The following is a 21,011-nucleotide window of genomic DNA, read 5'->3' as shown; positions in this document are numbered from 1 at the left end:
CATTAAAAAACAACAAGATCATCTGTCTGCCCAATACACACTGAAAATGTTTCAATAGTCTGATGAGGTCAAAATTCAAAGACTCTAGAAATAGATGACACAGAGTTTACTTGAATTTCTGGTCACGTTAGCTATGCTGGTAAAAGATCTTTCCCCTCTAAATGTTGCTCAGCATTCAGTTTTCTATATTTTATTCCCTAAACAAACAATTGCTAAGAGCAAACCATTAGCTGACTAGAAGCTGGGGTAGCAATTTTGAGCAAAAACAGACAAGAGCCCTACTCTCATGGAGGTTGTAGTCTGAAGCCACAAATCTCCAACTTGAGCCTTTATCAGAATCTCTGGAGGGCTTGGTAAAATAAAGATTGCTGGGCCCCATTCCCAGAGTTTCTGATTCAGCAGGTCTGGAGTAGAGTGAGCACTTGCACATATAAGTTCCCAGGTGGTACAGATGCTACTGCTCTGGAAATCACGGTGAGACCACAGCTCTAAAAGCCTGGTAACAAAATGAGGTCAGTGTTCAGAAGGAAAAGAACCAAGTTCTACGAGAAAATAAGGATCTAGCCTAAGCAGGGAAGTCCAGAGATCTGAAGGTGAAGCAAGCTAACAAGGTTAAGAGAGTCAGCAGGACAGCACTCCTGACACAGGGAGCCAGCCTGACATCTTCACGGCCAGAGGGAGCACAGAGTTCCAGCCAGTGAAAGTTCCCAGAATGGTTGAGGTGCAGGACACAGGAAAAAGCATCTCTATAAAAGAGGCTAAAGAGGAAGAGAGACCAAGCAGGACTTTACCTGCTGTGATAAGGATTTGGGGTTTTTATACCAAGAGCAGTAGAGAGACATTTAAGGATGTTAACCAAAGCAGATGATATGCTTATGTATGTTCCACATACTCTGGATAGAGTGTGAAGAGTATATGGAGGATGCCCAGAATAGAAACAAGGAGGCCGCTTAATATGTTTTTTCCAGGGTAAAGAGAATCAGTGGTCAAAGTCACGGCGGCATTACAGAAGAGCACCATAAAAGCCCTGTAAGGAAAGCCCTGTCTCTAGTTCACGCTCACGTAGATGGCCCCGAGGATCACTGACCACCTCTTGTGTTTCAGACACTCTAGTAACAATCCCGATGGTCCAGGTGGCTGAAAGCCATATCAGTCCGAAAGCCTTAACAGAATAGTTTCCCCATCTCAAGGGAACAAGGGGCATCAGACTGTGATGTCAAGGTAATCATCCTCAACAAGCACAAAATTTCCTAGCTGTTCATACACAAAGCGTGTTCTTTTACAGTCAGCCTGCATCTGCTCCAATCATGACACATGTTGTGTGACACATCTGTGTTTACTTTTTAACTGGCTTTAAAAAAAACTCTATAGGGCACGTATTAGAGAGACCTAAAAGTTTAAATCATGGAAAAATGAGAAACAAGATCCTAACGGAAGCTAGAAACCAATGTAATTGTTTCATTTCCCCATTTCTACACCCAGCCCCCCAGCAAGTCCCATCAACTCCACCTCCAATATCCAACCACTTCTCACCATCTAGTCCAAGCCACCACTATCTCTTGCCTGGACAACTATAAGTGCCTCCTAATTGGGCTGCCAGCTTCCATTCCCTGTCCCCGTAATCCATCCTCCCCCAGCAGCCAGAATGTCTCTTTACAATGTCGTCACAGCGTCCTGCTTGAACCCTTCAAAGCTTCCTATTGCAGACTCCTTAGAGACTCCCAATGCGATCTAAGGCCCAATGCAATCTGGCCTGGAGAACCTTTTGAACCTCATCTTGAGCCATTCTTCCCTTGTTTTTCTCCTTTAAACATGTCAAGCTTAGTCCTGCACACAAGATGTGGCACCGGCATCTCTTGCTCGGGACACTTTCTTTGACTCTTCACAGGGCTATAGCTCCTTCCCATTATTCAGGTGTCAGTTTAATATTTCAGGCCTCCTGATCACCTTTTCTAAAATGCCCTCTTTCATCCGCTGCATCACAGGATGATGTTTTCTTGTTCTTATGGCACTTACCCCTATGTAAAATCAACATATTTCTTTATTTGCTCTTTTGGGTTTTTTTTTTTTTCTATCTTCCTCCTCCAGAAAGCAACTCCCATCACTGCAGGGGCCCATTGGTTTTAAATATTGCAGTCTCCCCAGCATCTATTACATTGTTTGTTACATAGTAATCCCCTAATAAACTTTTGTTGATGATGAGTGAGTATGGGAGTATCAGCATCAAGGAACTAAATCAGGACTTTAGTATTTTGGCTTGACATATGTCACCCTTAAATACTGTTTCATACCTAGTGGCAAGGTGATTATATCAGGGCTTCTCTTCATTTTAACATACATGCAAATTTCCTGGGGATCTCGGTTAAAATACAGATTCTGATTTCTAACAAGATGCCTCCCAAGTATTCAGACAATATTTGGATAGGAGTCACCCTTGAATCCCGTGATAGAATAATGACCTCCTAAAGATGTCTACTTCCTAATCCCCTGAACCTGTGAATATTTTACGTTACATCGCAAAAGGGAATTAAGGTTGCAGATGGAATTAAGGATGCTAATCCATTAGCATCCCTTAAATTTGGGAGATTATCCAGATGGGCCCAATGTTATCATAAGTGTCCTTAAATGTGGGAAGGTAGGAGAACTATGTGAGAAGGTTCCATGTCAAAGTAATGGAGTGGGAAGGATTGTATAGACACTGCTGGCTTTGAAGATGGAAAAGGGAGCTGGAAGCCAAGGAATGTGGGTAGGCTGTGGAAAGTGGAGAAAGCAAGGAAATGTATTCTCCCTTAGAGCCTTCAAAAGAAGTACAGCCTTGCTGACACCTTGGTTATAGCCAGTGAGACCTGCATTTGACCTGTAGAACCGTAAGATAATGTTTATGTTGTTGAAAGCCACTAGGTTTGTAGTAATTTTTTACAGCAGCAATAGGAAACTAGAACAAACCTCCCAAAGAATGTCTGCAAGGACAGTGTTCTCTGGCCTCTTGGTTCAGTAACAGAGGAGGAAAGGGCAGAAGTGTTAGCAGGCTGGTTATATGTAACTATTTTAGTTTCAGTTGGAATGTCCACCTATTTCAACCTGCAACCTGCGAGTTGATAGACTTCCCTTCCCCTAAAAGAATAATATCACCATGATTCTCAGCATCTTGAGATCTAAAAGAATGGATCTCAAAAGCGTGGTGTCTGGACTAGCAGCATCAGAATCACCTGGGAACATGTTAAAAATGCAAATTCTGGGGCTTCCCTGGTGGCGCAGTGGTTGGGAGTCCGCCTGCCGATGCAGGGTACACGGGTTCATGCCCCGGTCCGGGAAGATCCCACATGCTGCGGAGCGGCTGGGCCCGTGAGCCATGGCCGCTGAGCCTGCGCGTCTGGAACCTGTGCTCCGCAACGGGAGAGGCCACAACAGTGAAAGGCCTGCATACTGCAAAAAAAAAAAGAAAAAAAGAAAAAAAGCAAATTCTCAGGACCCACACCAGACATAACTCAATAAGAAACTTTGGAGGTGCCACTAATGATCTGTTTCAACAAGCCCTTCAGGTCCGGTTTTAGAACCATTTATCTAACATAGCACATCTACCACTGTGTTTCATATTGTCCACACATTCAGGGCACGTAATTTTTCTGTAGTTTTCAAACAGCTTTTTCTTGGGCACTAAATATTTCTTTGTTCTCTCCAAAACCATCAGCTACAACAAGAAACAGACTATTCCATCAAAGTGGAGGTAGTTTCAAGTCCCTACTTTGGATTAGAATATAATATAAAAATCAGTACCGATTTGCAAATAGTGTCAGGGCTGCGAGCCAGAGACCATACTTCTCTGTGTTTCAGGCCAGAAAAGGAGATTGTAGGGCATAGACTTCCCCCATTCTTTCTCCCCTGTCCCCAAACTGCTTGGGCTGCCCTTAGGAAGTCAGCTGCATGTGATAACAGAAACCAAGGTCTGATGCGGAAGCTGCTCATTGCAGCCGCCAACTGGAATAATAGACTGTGAATTTTTTAAAAATCTTTTTCATAAAAATCTTCAGAAGCCAAACCATAGAGGGAAAGAGAGTAGATAAGCGTCTTCCTTTATCTGAGGTTGTTAGAAAACAAGCTAGTGTGTTAATATATAAAATCTGATAGTTACACTTATAAAGGAATTCTCTTCAAAATCAGATATCAGTTCTAAAGCAGAAGCACGAGCATTTTAATAAATGATACAATCCTTCTTTGCCTCTCCCTTTTTATCCCCTCTTCCATGTCTTACCAACATCTAGTGACATTGTTCTGAGTAGATACAGCTCCTCTCTTAAACCGTGGAGTTTTCATAATCAAGAAAACATTTTGGGGGGTTTTGTTTTCTATCAACCGACTAGCCATCAGTCACTTCAAATTTCTTTTTAATATTGTAAAGTTATACCTTAATCTTTAATTCTTTTGCTCTTATCTGAGTTCTAGGTGTTAAGGACCTGAGAGAAGTTGATGGATCTATTTATTAATGGCTCCAGAGCCATTGTTTACAGGGGTAATCTTAAAAAGATGTATACCTCGGAAAATACAAAAGTCACAAAATGGCCACAAGCAGCCAGAGGGTGGTTATGTGGTGGAAGTGAGACAAGCCTAGTTATATTACCTTATTGATTAGATTACTAATGGATCTCAGGAAACTACCAGGTCCTTTTTTTTTTTTTTTTTTTTTTTTTTGCGGTACACGGGCCTCTCACTGTTGTGGCCTCTCCCGTTGCAGAGCACAGGCTCCAGACGCACAGGCTCAGCGGCTATGGCTCATGGGCCCAGCCGCTCTGCAGCATGTGGGATCATCCCGGACCGGGGCACGAACCCATGTCCCCTGCATCGGCAGGCAGACTCTCAACCACTGCGCCACCAGGGAAGCCCCCTAGGTCCTTTTTATTATCAATTGTCAGCACTGACAGAGACAGGTTCTAGAATAAAACTGCTTGGAAGAAAAAGGCAAACAAGTCACAGGCACCATCATCCCAACCACCAGCAATAATTAATGATACTTGAGCAGAGTTGCTAAAGATGTTCAAAACCCTTCCTTTTCAAAAAGGGCAGCCCTTTGAAGGAAGTCGGGAGAGTTAAACAAATTCAGGGCTCCCTGATCATTTAGGTTTTGCATTTTTGCTTCAGTCGAGATAGCCCTTCCCTTCCCAGCTTCTCAGTATTCAAACTGTGGAACCCAATCCCTTCATTTGCAATGGAAATGCATAACCTACTTTGCTAGCTGAAGAAAGTCTCTAAGCAAAGATTGAAAAGCAGTCTTCTTTCCTCATCGTTTGAGCCAGGAGATGAGGCCAAAGACAAAAAGAAATGGGGCCGTAGCCACTTATGAAAGAGGGGCGGCAGGAGTTTGCAATTTTAATTCCAGGATTCAAGTGGACAGTAACAAAGGATAACGTGGGTTAAGAGAATCCTGCTCCTGCTTGCAGACGTCAGTGATATGGAATGATGGTTTGTCTTGGCAAAGAGCTTAATGATAAGGCTTTATTCATTCTTTTGCCCGCATATTTCCTGGTTCCCCTTTCCAAAAACATACAGAAGTTCATATTACATGTTTATGGAAGAAAAATGATGAAAACATTATGGCTGTATTCTGCACTTACTATATAGAGTTTGAAAAGTATACAGAACTACAACACATAAAATAAAAAATCACAACCGTAATTCCCAGAAAATGATCAATTTGCTATCTTTACATGTTAATATGTTTTTTTGTAAAACTAATTCTGAGTTAAGTTTTAAATTCAGTTTTTTGAACCTGACATTAAATAGTTAATCTCAATGCTAAAATGTAACATTATGAACAAAATTGGGAGGGGCGACTGTGTAAGAGAGCAAGCTAGCATTTTTATTCTGCCTCAATTTCTCATCTTTTTGAAAAGACTCTTTCGAATGTTTTAGGTTCCTGCTCTTGAACATGGCAATACACACAGCAGAATGCTGTCTCTAGTGCCGCTGTCACTATCTGGTTCGGTGGCTGCCTGGCTGGGAGCCTGGACATTTTTCAGCAAGTCTCCAAGAGGCAGAAATAACACAAACGCAGGAAGCACAACCATGGCCAAATTTGCCTTTGGTGACTGCATTGGGTTGTATTTTCCACTGAAGTTTATTTTGTGTCATGTGGCAATCTCTGAAGCTTGTGTTGGGCTACAGCATACAACAGTATTTCTGGTTTGCCTTTGTCCAAATTGTAAGAATCACTTAGCAAAGAATGAGACGGGGTTTTCGGGTTTCCAGGAAAAGGATCAGATAGCCACTGAATTATGCTGCAAATCACTACTAAAATGAGGGAGAACTCTTATTACAACGAAAATTTGACATTCATTCTGTCTATGGATGCAGGGCATAACTCATTTCCACTCATCATGCTGTCCAATATGTCAATGCATATTACAGTTTATAAAATTAAAAACAAAGTGTTTCTTCCGGCCAAATAGCGTGATAAGATTGAGGAACTCCTCTCTTGCTCAGCCCATTATTCATGACAAACGTCAGAATGTGGGTAATTCCCATCTGCTGAGCAGATGCAATTCAGACCACAAAGTGCAAAGTACACCTAAGCATTTTACAGTCAACTCTGGATCCACTTTTACTCATTAAAACTGAGCTGGGAGCCTTACAGGATCAGGGAACCTTTAAAGGAGCAGGAACCCTGGCATCATTCCCCTACACCTGTCGCCCCCCGCCCCCGCCCATGTTAAGTCTTTCCCTGGTTAGCACTCACCCAGGAGCTGTAGTGACTAATTCTGGGTGTCCATCTGCATCTATCAGGGTCCCCTCTCTGTACTGTCAATGCACAGTGCCAGCTTCTGTCCTGGTGAAGCTTAAGATTCTATGTGTTCATTTAGTTAGAAGTCCAGTTTACATGGAAGTTTGCTATTCCTTAGTTTTATAAAAACACTATTCATGTTATATATTATGTGATAATGTTTTTTTTAAATCCTTACAATATATTATGATACAGTATTTCATGTTCGAGAAAACCAAGCTCTTCTTAGAAAATCAATTTATGTATCACACATAAACTATGGCTTTATGCACACATAAAGTATGGCTGTTTGTACCATGCCGACTTCTTGGGTGTCCCTGTGGCTTCTAGACAAATTTGCAAACTGAGAAGACTGGATATGGAATTCATTTCTTATCACCCACCTTATAGCTTTGTTAGGGCAGCTGAACAGTTGCTAAGCAGTCTGATCTAGGCTGGTGGGGGACTCTTTGGGGCTGAGAGGGAAAAGTACACAGATGATTTTTTTCCTTTTTTATGAGATAGGGAGGTCCATAGGTAACATTTAAGTTAAATTCTAAAAAATACATTATAATTAGCACTGACAAGTCACCATGTATATTAAATCAGTCTTCCCTTTCCTGACTAGGGACTGCCTAGATAACACTTTAGTGGTGGCCTTTGGATCTCCTAAACCAAATAATCCCTATACTTATTTTAGGTCTCTTCTAGACTTTAGATTCTTCTGTACATGAGGGACATTTGATCACCTTTCCAAAGAACATAGCCTTGGCTCTCCACCCCAATACCATTGCAATTGTTCCACTCACCTTGCTGCCTCTGTGTTGTTTTGTCCTGAAATCTGTCTCCCATAAGCTCCCTAGTGGCCCTTAGGAGCATCATACCTTACACTTGCCTGCAACCTCCAGTAAGTGCCCATTGCCTGCAGGGTGAATTTTAAGCTTCTTAAAATGGTTCACAAGGTGCCTGCCTGCTTCTTCATCACTCACCATTCCCCATTTTACATGTTCTACTCTTAGAGTCCCAACTCTTTGAGCTTTTGCCACAAAAACTACAGAAATATCTAGAATGTCCTTGTTAATATTTTCTTTGCCTGGTAAGCTTCTCACACTCTTCTTGCTTAATCCTTCCCCTCCAGAGTGCACAATAGGCAGCATCTATTCCCCCAAGCTCTCACCCACCTCAGTGTATGGCTGAGGCCTCTTTATTGTGCTCACACAACAAACCATTAGGACAGGTCTTCTGTTAGAGGACAAAATTTGAATCAGTCAGCAGATAAGGGATAATCAACTTGACAATAACTTCTTCAGCTCTTTGTGCCCTTAATGCCAACAAGTCGAGTTCGAATGTTGCAGGCTACACTTTACCCTCATGTTGTAGTAACCCATTGCTTCGACAGGTGCATAAACTAATCATCTCCAAAAGTTCCTCTGGTAAAGTCCATATGATTAAAATGTGATGAAATTTTAATATTTAGAATGCATACACCATTACTATAGTTGTTCATCTAACTTCTGAATTTTCTTTTCTAGTTCCTCACTTTATTGCATCATTAACTTACCTAATTTTATCCCAACACTATTTTACTGAGCTCTTTTCTTCTTCCACATGCCAAAATCCTTCAAAGTTTCACTGATAGTCAGAAAGATCCTGCCTGTGGTGAGAAAAATATGGAAGATTTCTGTGGTATTTAGTTACCCTGTATTACACATGGTTTATAGGTTGGCCAATTGCCTCTGTAAAGTGTCAGATAATAATATTTTAGGCTTTGTAGGCCATATGGTTTGTATCACAACTACTCAACTCTGCAGTTATAGAAAGAAAGCACCTATAGACAATAGGCAAACAAATTAGTGTGGCTGTATTCTAATAAAACTTTATTTGCAAGAGCAGGTGGCCTGGGACCACAGTTTGCTGACTCCCTGGGTCATTTGGAGACTTATTTCTGTGCAGAAAGATTTAGTCAGGTTTTTTCAGATACAGAAACATTTTCCAAGTAGCTTGTTCCTAGAGAATAATCTTTCTAATCAAACATGGTCCTGAGGTAAATACTTTGAAGGATACTTGTACCATACCTTATCATGCAGTTTTATCAGAAACAGAAGCTGAGGGAATAAGGTTATGTAAAGATTCATTTACTTTAATGACAACTCTCACAGCTCAGCATATCAGGAGTTGCATCCCAAGTGAACCGGAAATTTCCGTATGCTGCCCTGGCACCCAATAATGAGAGCTATAAGAGTGTTCATGCTCTTTACCAGTATGTTAATTTTAAGGAACTATTCCACAGCAATGACTCCAATGAAACAAAATCCCTTGTGTGCCCAGTGATGTTTAGAACAGAAATATTCATCAACACTAAAATTCTAAAGTAAGCCAGTTGGGAAATGGAAAAATAACATGGAGGAATTCTGTAGAATTTTTTTATGTGGTATTTGTGTGGAGTGTACTGATCCTTGGAAATGTGTGCATTAAAAATTACAAGTGAGGACTTCCTTGGTGGCTCAGTGGTTGAGAGTCCGCCTGCCGATACAGGGGACACGGGTACGTGTCCCGGTCCGGGAAGATCCCACATGCTGCCGAGCAGCTGGGCCCGTGAGCCATGGCCGCTGAGCCTGCGCATCCAGAGCCTGTGTTCTGCAACGGGAGAGGCCACAACAGTGAGAGGCCCACATACCGCAAAAAAAAAAAAAAAAAGAAAAAAAAGAAAAAAAATTACAAGTGAGAAAAGTCAAGTGGAAAGTATGTTTACCTGATCTCAAACATAAAAATCAATATACATGAACTCTGTCATTCATTATTCATTAAATGCTTATTGAATAAGCACCCACTATGGGCAAAGCTCTGATCTAAGCACTGGAAGACAGCAATGAATAAAATAGACCAAAATTCCTGCCCTCACAGAGCCAAGTATTCTTATGGGAGGGAGGCAAGTATTGAAGATCAAAGAGATTTTAGCAATTACTATATCTGGAAGTTTAATATCATGAGATGTCTCCCCCATAAAACAACTTATATAAAAAAGCTTTCCACCTCTTGATATGTTTGGTTTTATTTTAGGAATAAGACTTCTTCTGATCCTTTCATTCAACCAATGTTTGTTGAGTTCTTTCTATGTGCCATGCTCTCTTCCAGGCACATGAAACATAGTGTGAACAAAATATGGAAGCAAGCCTAGTCTCTTGGAGCTACAGTCTAGTGAAGGAGACAGAATATAAGATAAATAAATAAAATATATTAAAGGTTAGATGGTGACCAAGGGGCAGAGGTAAGGAGGAAAGCAGGATATGAATGTTGGGAGAAAGCAAACTTTCAGATTTGGTTGTCAAGAAGGACTCCTTGAGCAGGTGACTTTGGAGTAAATACCTTAAAAAAATGAATGCACTAACAGTGTGATGGCGTGGGGGAGGTCATTCTGGGCAGAGGGATCAGCATGTACAAAGACCCTGGGGTGAGAATGTGCCTGGAGTACTCAAGGAACATCAAGGAGGCCAGCGGCTAGAGTTCAGTGAGCGAAGGAAAGAGAAGTAGAAATGAGATGGAAGGTATAACAGGGATCAGATCACAACTGGCCTTTGAAGTCATTGGAAGGATATTGGCTTTTATTCTAATGATGAGAAGATATTAAAGAGCTTTGAGTAAAGGAGAGAGGTGATCAGGTTTGTTTTAATATAACTCCTGCTGTTGAGAATAGACAACAAATACAGGGAGGCTTTTAGGAGACTGTTGCCATAATGCAGGTTAGAGAAGATAGCTTGGACCAGCAGGGTGAGTGAGAGCAGCATCTTGAGCTGTGGTAGCACAAAGGGAGGATGGAGGTGTGGCAGGAACCAGCATTCCCGTTGCCAGAGCCCACCTGCCACAGAGGGTGAGATGCTCAGGAGCAACAACAATTCCTGAACTGTTGCTGTATCTCCAGTGGAAAGCATAAAGTCAGGCACATACTAGGTGCTTAAATTAGGTTGATTAAATGTTGTAAAACAAAAGAGGAATGTGAAACGAAATCTGTTTTACAGCTGTCTCCTGCTGCAGAACACTCTCCTCACCACTTTGTCTGCAGTCATTTTCCATCCTTTGGTTATTTATTTATTTATTCTCTTATGAAAATATTTTAATTGTTAACTGTCAAAATAAAACTAACTCAAAATTTTATAAAACAACAACCCCGGGAAGAACTTGACAACAGAGAGGACAGTAGAAAAAAAGTTAAAATCATCTCAAATCCTACCACCCACTAGAAATATTTTGATGTATATACTCCAGAATTGGTTTTTTTTTTTTTTTTTTTGGCCGCATTACATAGCTTGCGGGTCTTAGTTCCCTGAACAGCGATCAAACTTGGGCCCTTAGCCATGAAAGCCTGGAGTCCTAACCACTGGACAGCCAGGGAATTCCCTTTTACTCCAGAATTTTAAACAAAGAATATTTTTAAATGTCAGTTTGTTACTGTCAGATAAAAAGAACCTATACTTACACCACGTGGAAAATAACTCCTTCCTTGTTTATCAGGAAAGTCTTTCAAAATAGCACATAAATTAGCTACTACACATTGTATATGCAAAACTATGTGTTTATATATAGGATTAACCCGCTCCACCCCCTGCAGGGAAGCCAAAGCTTTCATCAGGGTTTCAAAAGATACTGTGACTTAAATGGGTTGAGAACCACTGCTTTAGATTATAAATTCAATTCAAACAGCTCTTTGCAGCCAGTCATTTCTTCATTAAGGAAAATTTTGAAGGACTTATTAAAAATCAAATTCAACTTTGAAATTCTTAACACACATCTTCACTAAGGGAAAGTAACCACCTAAGACCAGATTTTATTTGTTTTACTTTGATTATTTATTTATGAATTAACACCTTCAACATTTGTTGATGTCCTAAGAAGGCTTCAGTTTTCAATGACCTATATTAAAATGACAGAATAGTAAAGATTCCATTGAACCATTTTTTCCTATCTCATACCTTTCTGAACTGAAGGCACCATTATTGCCTTCTACCATTAAAGAGCCTAAGACTGATTGTAACTGAATGTAATATTGTTTTTTTAGGGAACAACTTAATTCTTTATTGAAGACCTATAACATCTTTTATAGGAACCAGAAAAATCTGCATATTTTATATGGACAGGTAAGCCCATCAAAGAAATGCAGTACAGTTTGATTCACAGGAGAAAAAAATCCATAAAAGTACAGAGAAATCAGGATAAGTTGGAGTCCATAATGCAAAACGTCTGGGAGAAGCGGGTGAATCTTTAACTTGATCATGATTTTTCAGTTTTAGACTATATTGCAAAATCCTAGTCCTGAAACATCTGTGACTTTCCAAGTGTTTTTTAGAATGGGAAAACATTTAAAACAACTTTAATGACATATTTGCTTTCTACTTTAAAAACAGAGTATGAACATCTTTTGAACAGCAATTCCATTAAAAATCTATCCTAGAAACAATTCAGCAAGCATTTTTAAGGTTGCAACTGGCAGGCTACTGTACAAAGTGGCCTTAGATTGGTTTTTTTAATGCCTCATCCTCCACAAGCCTTCCTACTCAGTCTTGTATTCTAATGGGACTCACTTCACATCTTTACAATATCTTCCTGGTCCTAGGGAACATTAGAACTTTCTACCTACGTTTCAGATCTTCAAATGTGTACAGCATTGACTTTAGGCCACCATTGGCTTAAATCTGCAATTGGAACAGAAGGAAATTTATAAACCTCTCTGGCCTTTACTAGTGAGCTTAAATGATTTAGTTTAATTGGACATTTCAATTACCTTCCCAAATGTAATTTCCTACAGAAGTAGGAAATAACTAATCCCTTTATAAAGAAATGGGCCTAAATTTTTTAAATGACCTAATTTTAAATTATTTCAATATTATCCTGTATCTTAGATTTCTCATATAGGTAACTGTAAAAATATAAAATTTAAGAAAAGATCAAAACTTTAAGAAAATGATTTTATATTTTAATTCAGTTGTTTCCATAGAATTCATGATGTTAAGAAGTTCATTTCCTTTAGGAAAATGTTTGAATTTTGATGTGACAAGCATATAAGTTGAGGCATGTCATTTCCTATTCTGTGAATCAGTGCTCAATCTGCAAAAGTCATTTGATTATTTAGAATAAAGTGTCCTGTCTTACATAATTTTTTAAAACTGTATGAAGTAAAGTATACAGTGAGAATATCAGATTGCTTAATATTTCCATCTTTACTCACCACCAATAAAGTTAGAATCTGGAATTTTCCAAGTCTCTGACTTAGTTACAATGATGGACACTGTTAAAAGGGGCAGTCCATGGAGAATAGCGTGTAGCTTTCTAAATCTCTGATTAATTAACTCAATGAATATTTATTGTATACAACACAGCAGACATTGTTCTAAAAGCTAGAGACATAGCAATGAAGAAACTAGACAATGTCCTGCCTTCATGCTGCTTACATTTTAGTAGTCAGAAAAGAAACAAAAAAGTAAACTGTGTATCCAATGGCGATAAAGGCTGTGGAGAGGGACTTCCCTGGTGGCACAGTGGTTAAGAATCTGCCTGTCAATGCAGGGGACATGGGCTCGAGCCCTGGTCTGGGAAGATCCCACATGCTGCAGAGCAACTAAGCCTGTGCGACACAACTACTGAGTTGCCTACTGCAGCTACGTGCTGCAGCTACTGAAGCCTGCGCACCTAGAGCCCGTGCTCTGCAACAAGAGAAGCCACCACAATGAGAAGCCCATGCACCGCAGCAAAGAGTAGCCCCTGCTCGCCGCAACTAGAGAAAACCCACGTGCAGCAATGAAGACCCAATGCAGCCAAAAAAAGAAAGGCTGTGGAGAATAACAAAGCAGGGAAGAGGGCTTAGGAATCTAAGTGGATGGGGAAAGAGGAACATTTGACCAAAGACTGAAAGCTGTCAGGGAGCAAATCTTGTAGAAGTCTGTGGGACACACATTCTAGGCACAGACATATCCAGCAGCCCAATAAAGGTCCTGAGCCTGGCTGGTGTAACTGAGGTACGGTGGAGAAGCCAGTGCAGCAGGAACCTTGTGGGAATGGGATAGTAGAGAACAAGGAAGCTATAGAGAGAACTGAGAAGGGGAGAGCACCAGAGCATGTAGGGTCTTATAGATCATTGTGAAGACTTCAGCTTGTATTTGGAATGAGATGGAAACCCACTGAGGAGTTGTGATTATCTAAAGATTCATTTTAAAAGGATCTCTCTAATGAACTTATGGTTACCGGAGGGGAAGGGGGGAGGGATAGTTAGGGAGTTTGGGATTGACATGTACACACTGCTATATTTAAAGTGGATAACCAACAAGGACCTACTGTACAGCACAGGAAACCTGCTCAATATTATGTAACAATCTAAATGGGAAAAGAATTTGAAAAAGAATAGATACATATATATGTATAGCTGAATCACTTTGCTGTACACCCAAAACTAACAGCATTGTTAATCAACTATACTCCAATGTAAAATAAAAAGCTAAAAAAGTAAAAAATAAAACGATCTCTCTAGCTACTAGGAATACATAGAGGGGCAAGAGAAGAATGAGGTAGACCACAAAGAAACTATTGCAATAATCAGGCAAACAATGACAGTGGCATAAACTAGAATTGTGGTAGTACCCATGGTGAGTAGAGCCATATTGGGGATATATTTTTAAGGTAAAGCTAATAAGATTTGCTAACATATTGGATTTTGAGAGGTTAAGTATGAAAGAAAGATTAATGGTGACTTTAAAAATGTTGACCTGAACAACTGGAAAGATGGGGGTTCTATTTACCAAGATGGGGAAGACTGGGAAAGGAAAATATTTACAGGAAGAAAGATCAAAAGTTAATTAGGAACATACTAAATTTGATGTCAAGTTTGACAACTGAAGTTTAGGGGAAGGTTTGGGCTGTATATATAAAGTTGGGAGCTATTAGTTTAGAGATGGCGCATAAGGATCATTGAGATCACCAAGGGTATTGGTGTAGATCTAGAAGAGAAAAGGCCTGAAGATTGAGACAATGAGATTAGATAAGTATAAACAAGCCTTCAGGGATAATTTATTTAGTTAACTTCAAAAGGGATGATTTCTTTTTTTTAATTAAATTTATTTATTTATTTACGGCTGCACTGGGTCTTCGTTGCTGCGCACGGGCTTTCTCTAGTTGCGGCGAACGGGGGCTACTCTTGGTTGCAGTGTGCAGGCTTCTCACTGTAGTGGCTTCTCTTGTGGAGCACAGGTTCTAGGTGCACAGGCTTCAGTAGTTGTGGCGCTCAAGCTCAGTAGTTGTGGCTTACGGGCTCTAGAGCACAGGCTCAGTAGTTGCAGCACGCAGGCCTCGTTGCTCCATGGCATGTGGAGTCCTCCCGGACCAGGGTTTGAACCCGTGTCCCCTGCATTGGCAGGCGGATTCTCAACCTCTGCACCACCAGGGAAGTCCTATAGATGGTTTCTGAAATTTAAAAATGTTCTGATATTCCTTACATGAGAAAACCTCATTTTCTGATAATAGTTGGAGTATTTCTTCTTGAAAGCAAAAGTTAGATAACCTCAGAAGAGCAGTTATTCTATGAGTTTTTGATATAAGGGATTCATTGTAGTATAATTAAGCCACGAAAAGATGTTATACATCAATAACTAAAATGTAGGCTCTGCATCATGTACTGCCCTTTCAGAGAGCAAATTATGTTTGGCTGTTAAGGACAACTGATTGGTACCTGACCTCACAGTGATCTGAAATATGAACTCAAAAGGGGGAGAAAGAGCAACACTTTGTTTCAGGAGTGACTCCAAAGTAGGTTTGTCAGCCAAAGAAATAATAAGCAATAACATTTATTGAGCACTTTAAATACGAGGTCCTATGAATCAAGGATTGTTATGATTTCATTCTTCAGAAGAAGCAGCCCAGGTTTATAGGTTTGACCTCTTGTCCAAGAGAACACGCCTAGGAAATGGCAGAGCCAGAGTTCAAACACAGGTCTGTCTGATTCCAGAGTCTGGAGTTTTCATTACACTCTCAAATAAGAATTGAGTCATTTATGTTTATATTTATTATGTTTTCTAATTATTGATTTTTCATAATAACAAGTAGTTATTGCATGTTAGAGTAGTTATTGGATAGTTGGAATATTCTTTCTATATTTCCCAAATTTATTATAATAATAACACTACTTTAATAACAGACTTTTACATATATAAGAGAGAAATAGATTAGAAAATACATTCTATGGGAATGTGCTTTGGTATTAATATCTACATCCACAGGATAAATAAGTGTTCAATCCTGTTTACTAATTTTTCTTTGCATAGAATTTCCTTCTTTTGTTATAATAGTTCCAACTTAAAAGAGATTACTCAAGTGCTATTGATTTTTTTCAAAAATATAATTTGTTGTGTATTTCACAGTGTTTTTACATACATTATTTCACTTCTTCTGCATAAGTTTGTGAGCTAAATTTTTCCTGTTCAGAAATGAGAAAATAACCACTAAACTAACAATAGCTGTTCTTCTGAATTCTACTTTAGAACAGTTTTTAATTCTGCTTTAATTTTACACTAAATACAATTAGAGAATTAAAATTCCACTTAATTGAAGAAGCAGAGTTCAGAAAATATTTTAGCGTACTGTGCCCTCTGGTGGGCATGTCATTACCATTATGACTTTGCTGGTTATAGCTGTTTTCAAAAATAAAAGACTGTTTCAAAAGTAGAAATGTTTTGTAGATAAATTTAAAAGCCAAACAGTCCCACCTGGGAATTTATTTTTTATCTATTAAGATGTCTTACAGACTTCATTTCTACATCTTCAGTTAAAACATTTGCCTTCTATAAAAAATACAAAAACAGTGTTTGTGATGATTGGTTTCTTCCCTAGACTGACGATGGTAAACTAATTGTTGAAGGAACGCTGGACATTTTCTGGGGAGTAAAGCAGCCTATACAACTGAAAATACAAGATGAGAAGCAAATCCCTTCTTTCACTGTGCTGAAGTCACCAGATGTCTTTTCCAAAAGGTGAGCTACCTTTTATGATTTTAGTTCCTTAGAAAATGATCTTCATATTTACCTTTTTTTGTGTGCCTCAAGGATGAAAGCTCTAAAGTTTATATACAACCTCATTTAATTCCCCATCAACTCTAGGACATATGTGTCCAGAAACCAGGGCTCTGAGATGTTAGGTAGTTTGTGCAAGATCCCCAATTACCATGAAGCAGAACTGGACTGGACCTCAGGTCTGTTGGCTCCAGCTCTGGCTCTTGACCTCTCTGCTGTATTCCTTCTCTTCTGGGAGACTGCATTCTTTCACTAGAAAAAACAAAATGTAAAGGCAAGATTTCATTAGCCCTGGTCTTATCACCAAAAAGAGGGGGATAAAATTTAAATTTCTCCTCTTCTTAGAACAAAGGGCTTTTCCGTTGTTCTGGAGTTTTCATTACACTGCTTTCTGGAAAGGAGACTTAATTATGTTCCATCTGATTGCTGTGTCCTGTTAGGATCAGGACAAAGTGCATGTGAAGTACAGTAAATGCACAAAACAGTACTTTGTGTGGGTTTATGCAACTGTACCTTGAATACATAAGTTGGGCTGAGATATATATTTGCATTATTCTTAACAATTTTTAGAAAAATTAATAAATATTCCCAAAGAAATCACAGATATAAATATTGTTTTCTTCCTCCCTCCCTTCTCCCCTTCCTTTTTAATCCTTGACTTTCTAACACATCTCCTTTTCGCGTGTACTTGGAGGTATCAAGCATTCTCTTCATCCATCCTTCTATCCATAACTAGATGAGCTGGAGTTCTAGCAGGAAAGAGGATGGAGAGAGTGCAGCCAGGACCTTTTCCTCAATCTGACCTTTGGTCATAACAAAGGAAAATCAAGTATCACCTTGAGGGAAGCCCCACTTTTCCTTTGGGGAAAACACTGAAGTCCCACTATGATTTGCACCTTGCCAATCTTTCTCAAATGTGAGGTTCCAGCAATTCTGAACATTTTATAATTCCCTACACATGTCATGCAGTTTCTTACTTTCCTGACTCTCTGCCTGGAAGCCTATCTGCTTCTCGACATCCATTTGCTAGACTCTTCCACCAATCCTTTAAGATTCAGGTCGGTAACACATTCTCCAGAGAGCCTTTTCTGACCCTGTAGTAGGTGCCCTGACAACTTTTCTATATCCCTTTCAGAGCACGCCATTAACTGTATTTTTATACCCCTGCTTCCCCCTCTAGCCTGTGAGCTCCTCAAGGGTAAGGAGCATGCTTTATTCATCTTTATCCTGGTGTTCAGCAATGTGTCGGCACAAAGAGAGGACTCAGAATTTAGTATCAAATGAAGCCCACAGAATCCTGGTGGTTAAATTACCTCTGCTCTGTTGGGTAAACTGTCTCTCCATCTACCACTTCTGATTAGTCTCCCATCCAAGCTAATGAAGGTCAAAGGGCCCAGTACTTATGAAGAGCAGAAGAGAAACCACAGACTTAGGCAGCCTGATGAAGCCCTGCATCCCTCACATTCAGGTATTAGAAGATTGATGGGGCTGATGATTCTAAATGATGAGGAGCATCATTTAAAAGTAAAAATTACCCCTGGGCCTTGCTTTTAGGAAACTGTACAAGATATGAATTTGGCAGAATTAGCTATCATTCTTCATATTACCTAAGAACTCATTGCAAAGTTCTCTGAGCAGCCAGCTCTTTCTGATGCATTTAAATTATTTGAATCATGAATGCTTGATTAATATGGAACACTATGGGAAGATATCAAAGAGTTGCAGTAAGCTACCTGTATTAGCACATTAAGCTATCACGATTTTGAATGGATATCCCAACATATTTTCTTTAATTTCTCAAATTAAAATTCAAACCCTTTTTCCTAGAAACACTGAATTTGAGGATGAGTTTCAGAAGCCCAGGTAGACAAGGTATATTGATGCCTTTCCATATTCTGTGGCAGATTATAAATTAATCTCCTTATGATGTGACTTCCATAGAATCCATTTACCTTTTCTTATTGTTTATCAGAACAGTGCTGTGAAACAAACATAAATTATCTCCTTTAGTTTAAAGCTGAGAAAAAAAATAATAAAGTTGAGAAAGACTACCCTAGAAAACTTTGCTTGCCCTTTACCACAGTAATGAGACTTACTGGGAGAATATTTGAAGTGCAGTGTATCAGATTTTTCTGGTGGGTAAGAATTGTCAGAAAAAGATCCTTGGTCTCTGATTCCCTAGTGGGGTGCAGAACCACTTTGTTTCAATCCAGTCCTAGACACCCTCACTCTGGTTGCCACCCTCAAGGTGGTATTCGTTTAAACTCTGAGCCTTGAATGAAATTGTGTAAGGAAATGGACTATTCCCTCACTCCCTAACAATTCTTATTGTTCTCTTTCCCACACTGGGTTTCTGAGGGCAGGACTTATACCTCTACTCTCTCAGGATCACAGATTTAATATCTCCAGTGGATGGATATGGAACGTGGAATGAAAGACATGGAAGTTGTGTACTCAGCTGCAGGAAGGGCTGCAATCTTTTCTTTCAATTCACCGTTGGGGAGAATCATCAGTTTGTCAAGCTAGTTTGTTTTAGTTATCTTTGAAATGAGTCACACTGAATCAGCTTAATGGGAGTGGTATACGTTTAAAAATAAATCAGGTTGAGCTGTGACCACTTGTGATCTTTTATGGAAACAATTCTATGGACAGTACTTTGATCTCTCATATCTGGTCCAAGTATTTTGTTTTGGAAAGTTTTCAAAAAAACAGCTTTATTGAGGTTATGTTTGCTTGCACGAGTTTTCATTTCTGCTTTTAATGTCTTTCCAAAGTCTGCTTTGACATGCGTTGGACAAGTCATGGCAGAATGGCATAAAGAGCAAAAACTGGACAGGTATACATTTGAATGGCATCAATAGTGTTTTTCCTTTTACCATGTGGGTAGAGAAGTGGCCGCCTTCTATGTGTCTATCAAATTTCTACCTCCTATTTATTTTGCAGCTCATTAGAAAACCTCCCCACAGTTTAAATTTGCTAACGATTTATATCCTGAAGCTTGATCAGGGCAACGCTAACAGTCCTGTGCTTAGGCAAGTTAAACTGTTTGGTAGTACATGAAGTCCCAATGAGTTTCCTTTGGAAAACTTTGGGTAACTGCCTTCAAGCTTAGTCACTTGCACAGTTGTATGTGGAGGCACTTCAAATTACACAATCCAGAGCTGAAAACGGGTGGGTTTTGGGGTGATGGGGGGGTTGTTTATTTTTGCTAAGATGGTAGGAAGGAAAATGGGCCAAACACTGACCATATTGAGGCATGTTTGTTTCTCTGTATTTGTGTGACACCACTAAGCTGAGAGAAGGTGAGGACAGGGGTGAAGTTGGGCAGGATTACCAAGAATTTATAGCACATCACTGGTCTGGTGTGCTTGGGCTCTCTCATCTTCCCCCATGGGAGATAGCATTGGGGTGCTTTGCATTTTTAGTTTCCATTTTTCGTTTGTATTCTGTCTTTTCCATTGCCAACACTCTTTCTATGATAATCACATCTGCCTTTTTAAATTAATCTTCTATAGCTTGGGGAAAATTGATAATTTTATCTATCATAAGAATAACTAGAGGGCTTCCCTGGTGGCGCAGTGGTTGAGAGTCCGCCTGCCAATGCAGGGGACATGGGTCCGTGCCCCGGTCCAGGAAGATCCCACATGCCATGGAGCGGCTGGGCCCGTGAGCCATGGCCGCTGAGCCTGCACGTCCGGAGCCTGTGCTCCGTAATGGGAGAGGCCACAACAGTGAGAGGCCCGTGTACCGGAAAAAAAAAAAGAATAACTAGAAAAGGGAGCCCTCCTACACTGTTGGTGGCAATGTAAATTGGTGCAGCCACTATGGAGAACATTATGGAGGTTCCTTAAAAAACTAAAAATAGAGTTACCATATGATACTGCAATCCCACTCCTGGGCATATATCCGTAAAAGATTAAAACTCTAATTTGAAAAGATACATGAACCCCAATGTTCATAGCAGCACTATTTACAGTAGCTAAGACTTGGAAGCAACCTAAATGTCCATTGAAAGATGAATGTATAAAGATGATGTTGTGTATATATATATATATATATACAATGGAACATTACTCAGCCATAAAAAAGAATTAAATAATTCCATTTGCAGCAACATGGATAGACCTGGAGAATATCACACTGAGTGAAGTAAGTCAGACAAAGACAAATACCAAAAATATCACTTATATGTGGAATCTAAAAAAAATGAT

General features: G+C 39.7%; 1 protein-coding gene across 1 annotated transcript in view; it reads left to right on the top strand.

The window, feature by feature from the left end:
• The window catches only part of RASSF6 (Ras association domain family member 6), a gene marked incomplete at its 3' end in the record, with an annotated part of 58,780 nt that overhangs the window by 19,381 nt on the left and 18,388 nt on the right, over positions 1-21,011 (top strand). The window contains exons 3-4 of the mRNA XM_081232654.1: positions 11,808-11,886; positions 16,622-16,761. Of these exons, the coding sequence (XP_081088780.1) occupies positions 11,808-11,886; positions 16,622-16,761 (219 nt within the window). The remainder of the gene's footprint in view (positions 1-11,807; positions 11,887-16,621; positions 16,762-21,011) is intronic.

This window comes from Mesoplodon bidens, assembly GCF_964165515.1.
Source record: "Mesoplodon bidens genome assembly, chromosome: 1".
NCBI lineage: Eukaryota > Metazoa > Chordata > Mammalia > Artiodactyla > Ziphiidae > Mesoplodon > Mesoplodon bidens.
Note: the sequence above shows the minus strand (reverse complement) of the source record. Positions and strands in the feature narration are given on the sequence as shown.